This window comes from Raphanus sativus, chromosome 3, assembly GCF_000801105.2.
Source record: "Raphanus sativus cultivar WK10039 chromosome 3, ASM80110v3, whole genome shotgun sequence".
NCBI classification, from domain to species: domain Eukaryota; kingdom Viridiplantae; phylum Streptophyta; class Magnoliopsida; order Brassicales; family Brassicaceae; genus Raphanus; species Raphanus sativus.
The window spans coordinates 5,616,619-5,618,901 of NC_079513.1; the positions used below are offsets into that span (position 1 = coordinate 5,616,619).

A 2,283-nucleotide genomic window follows, 5' to 3' on the forward strand; every position below is an offset into this window, starting at 1 on the left:
TTATTATTGCACTTAACAGTTGTTTTTAATTGTACAACTTGATTCAACTTCGAATTTATATATCAAATAAAAACAGAAGCCAGTGTCTTTACAAAAGAATCCTATGTCTCATTCGATTCTCCGAGAGTACTCGTACCCAAATTAGAACATAATCTAAAGATTAGTTATCAAGTGACATTCAGATGAAGTCATATTTGACATATATTACCACCTTTTCATATTACCTCTCAGTATTACTATAAATGTCGTTTTAAATATGTTTATAAGAGATTTTAAAAATTTAACATAAAATATGTTTTAATTTTTCGCGGACACTTAACGAATACATGATGTAAAGTTTAATCTTCTCTTTACCTCAAATCCTAACATAAAAAACCTTGCCAAATACCTGTATGCAAATTTGAAAGTACAAAAACGAAATTTTGTTTATGTACAAAAATGAAATGTAAACGGAATTTGTACAAGTCTGCATAAAGGTTGTAAATGAATTTTAAAATTATAAAGACGTATCACAAAATAGAGACAAAATAACCACAATCTGAAAAAATGAATTTTAACGTAAACCAAGGATGTAAAAGTAAGTGTGGAACCATTCTTTCTTAGCTGGCAACAGTATAATGGACCATTACTCTCTTTTTCCATTCTTTCCAATTTTTCTGCAACTTCTCTTTCTTTCAACTTTAAAGCGTATGGCAGCACTTTTTATTTCTATTCAAAAACTAATTTCATTCAACTATAAATTACAGAAACTAAATCCACCTAGAGAGGCATATAAATAGCCCCCATCACACTGCTCATTTCTCACAACACAAAATCTTAACTTAGAAAGCAAAGCTTCTGACTCTCTTTATTCTATAAGCCATTCCCAAGAAAAGAAAAAAATGAAAATGTTTTCGTTAGTTTTCAAACTCTTTTTATTTGTGTCTCTCTTCCAAATCTCAATCTCTGCTAGGAAACTAGCACAAGATGGATCAAACCAGTTTCAATCATTGAAATACCACAAAGGAGCCCTTCTCTCCGGCAAAATCTCCGTTAACCTAATCTGGTACGGCAAATTCAAACCAGCTCAAAGAGCAATCATCTCCGATTTCATCACCTCGCTTTCGCATTCCTCTTCAAAAACTCCAAACCAACCATCTGTCGCCACGTGGTGGAAGACCACTGAGAAATACTACAAACTCGCCGCAGGAGACAAAACACCTTCTCCTTCACTCTCACTCACTCTCAAGTCACAGATCCTCGACGAGACTTACTCTCTCGGAAAGTCTCTAACAGACAGAGATATCCGCAAGTTAGCCTCAAAAGGAGATCAATACGACGCGGTTAACGTCGTTTTGACTTCAGCTGACGTGGCGGTTACTGGATTTGGTATGAGTCGATGCGGGACGCACGGACACGCTCGTGGTAACACGGGTAAACGTGGATCCAAATTCGCTTACATTTGGGTCGGAAACGCCGAAACGCAATGTCCGGGTCAATGCGCGTGGCCATTTCACGCACCGGTGTACGGTCCTCAGAGCCCGCCTCTCGTGGCGCCGAACAACGATGTGGGACTCGACGGTATGGTGATTAACTTAGCTAGTCTTTTAGCTGGAACCGCAACGAACCCGTTCGGTAATGGTTATTACCAGGGCCCACAGAACGCACCGCTCGAAGCTGCGTCCGCGTGTCCCGGCGTTTATGGGAAAGGAGCTTATCCTGGTTACGCTGGAAATTTACTTGTTGATTCTACGACGGGAGGTAGTTTTAATGCGTATGGTGCAAACGGCAGGAAGTTCTTGCTACCTGCATTGTATGATCCTACCACGTCAGACTGCTCTACTATGGTTTGAGAAGAAAAGTTTCATATTTTGGTTTTGTAGTAGAAAATGATACTATTTTAGTGTAATTCTTTTATTTTATTCATTAATATTATTCTGAGTTTTCTCTTATTGATATATGATTTACATATTGTTATATGCAAATCAATTTAAATCGAAAAGACTTCTATTTTGGTAGTAATATTCCTTGTTCGAAACTTGCTAGGCAGAAATATAAGTACAAAAGAGATGTGCAAGCCTACAAGGTGGATATACTGAAACATGAAATCGTGCCAATAGTGTATCTTGTAATGTTCTTAATTTTATGTTTTGATTTTTTGAACATTCAAATTATATTTGTTTATTATTTATTCGAAAATGTTATTCCCACTATTTTCTGAGTATTTTCTCTGATGTGCTATGATTTGATGTCGTAGAGCTTTGAATCAGTTATTGTTTTAGACGTATAACGTATTCCAATCTA

The 2,283-nt window shown here is 36.7% G+C and overlaps 1 protein-coding gene across 1 annotated transcript; it reads left to right on the plus strand.

Moving 5' to 3' along the window:
* Positions 1–769: 769 nt before the first annotated feature.
* LOC108844230 (protein EXORDIUM) lies at positions 770–2,001 on the plus strand. The gene has a single exon (XM_018617451.2). The coding sequence runs from the start codon at positions 882–884 to the stop codon at positions 1,830–1,832; it is 951 nt and encodes a 316-aa protein (XP_018472953.1). The 5' UTR covers positions 770–881; the 3' UTR covers positions 1,833–2,001.
* Positions 2,002–2,283: the final 282 nt, after the last annotated feature.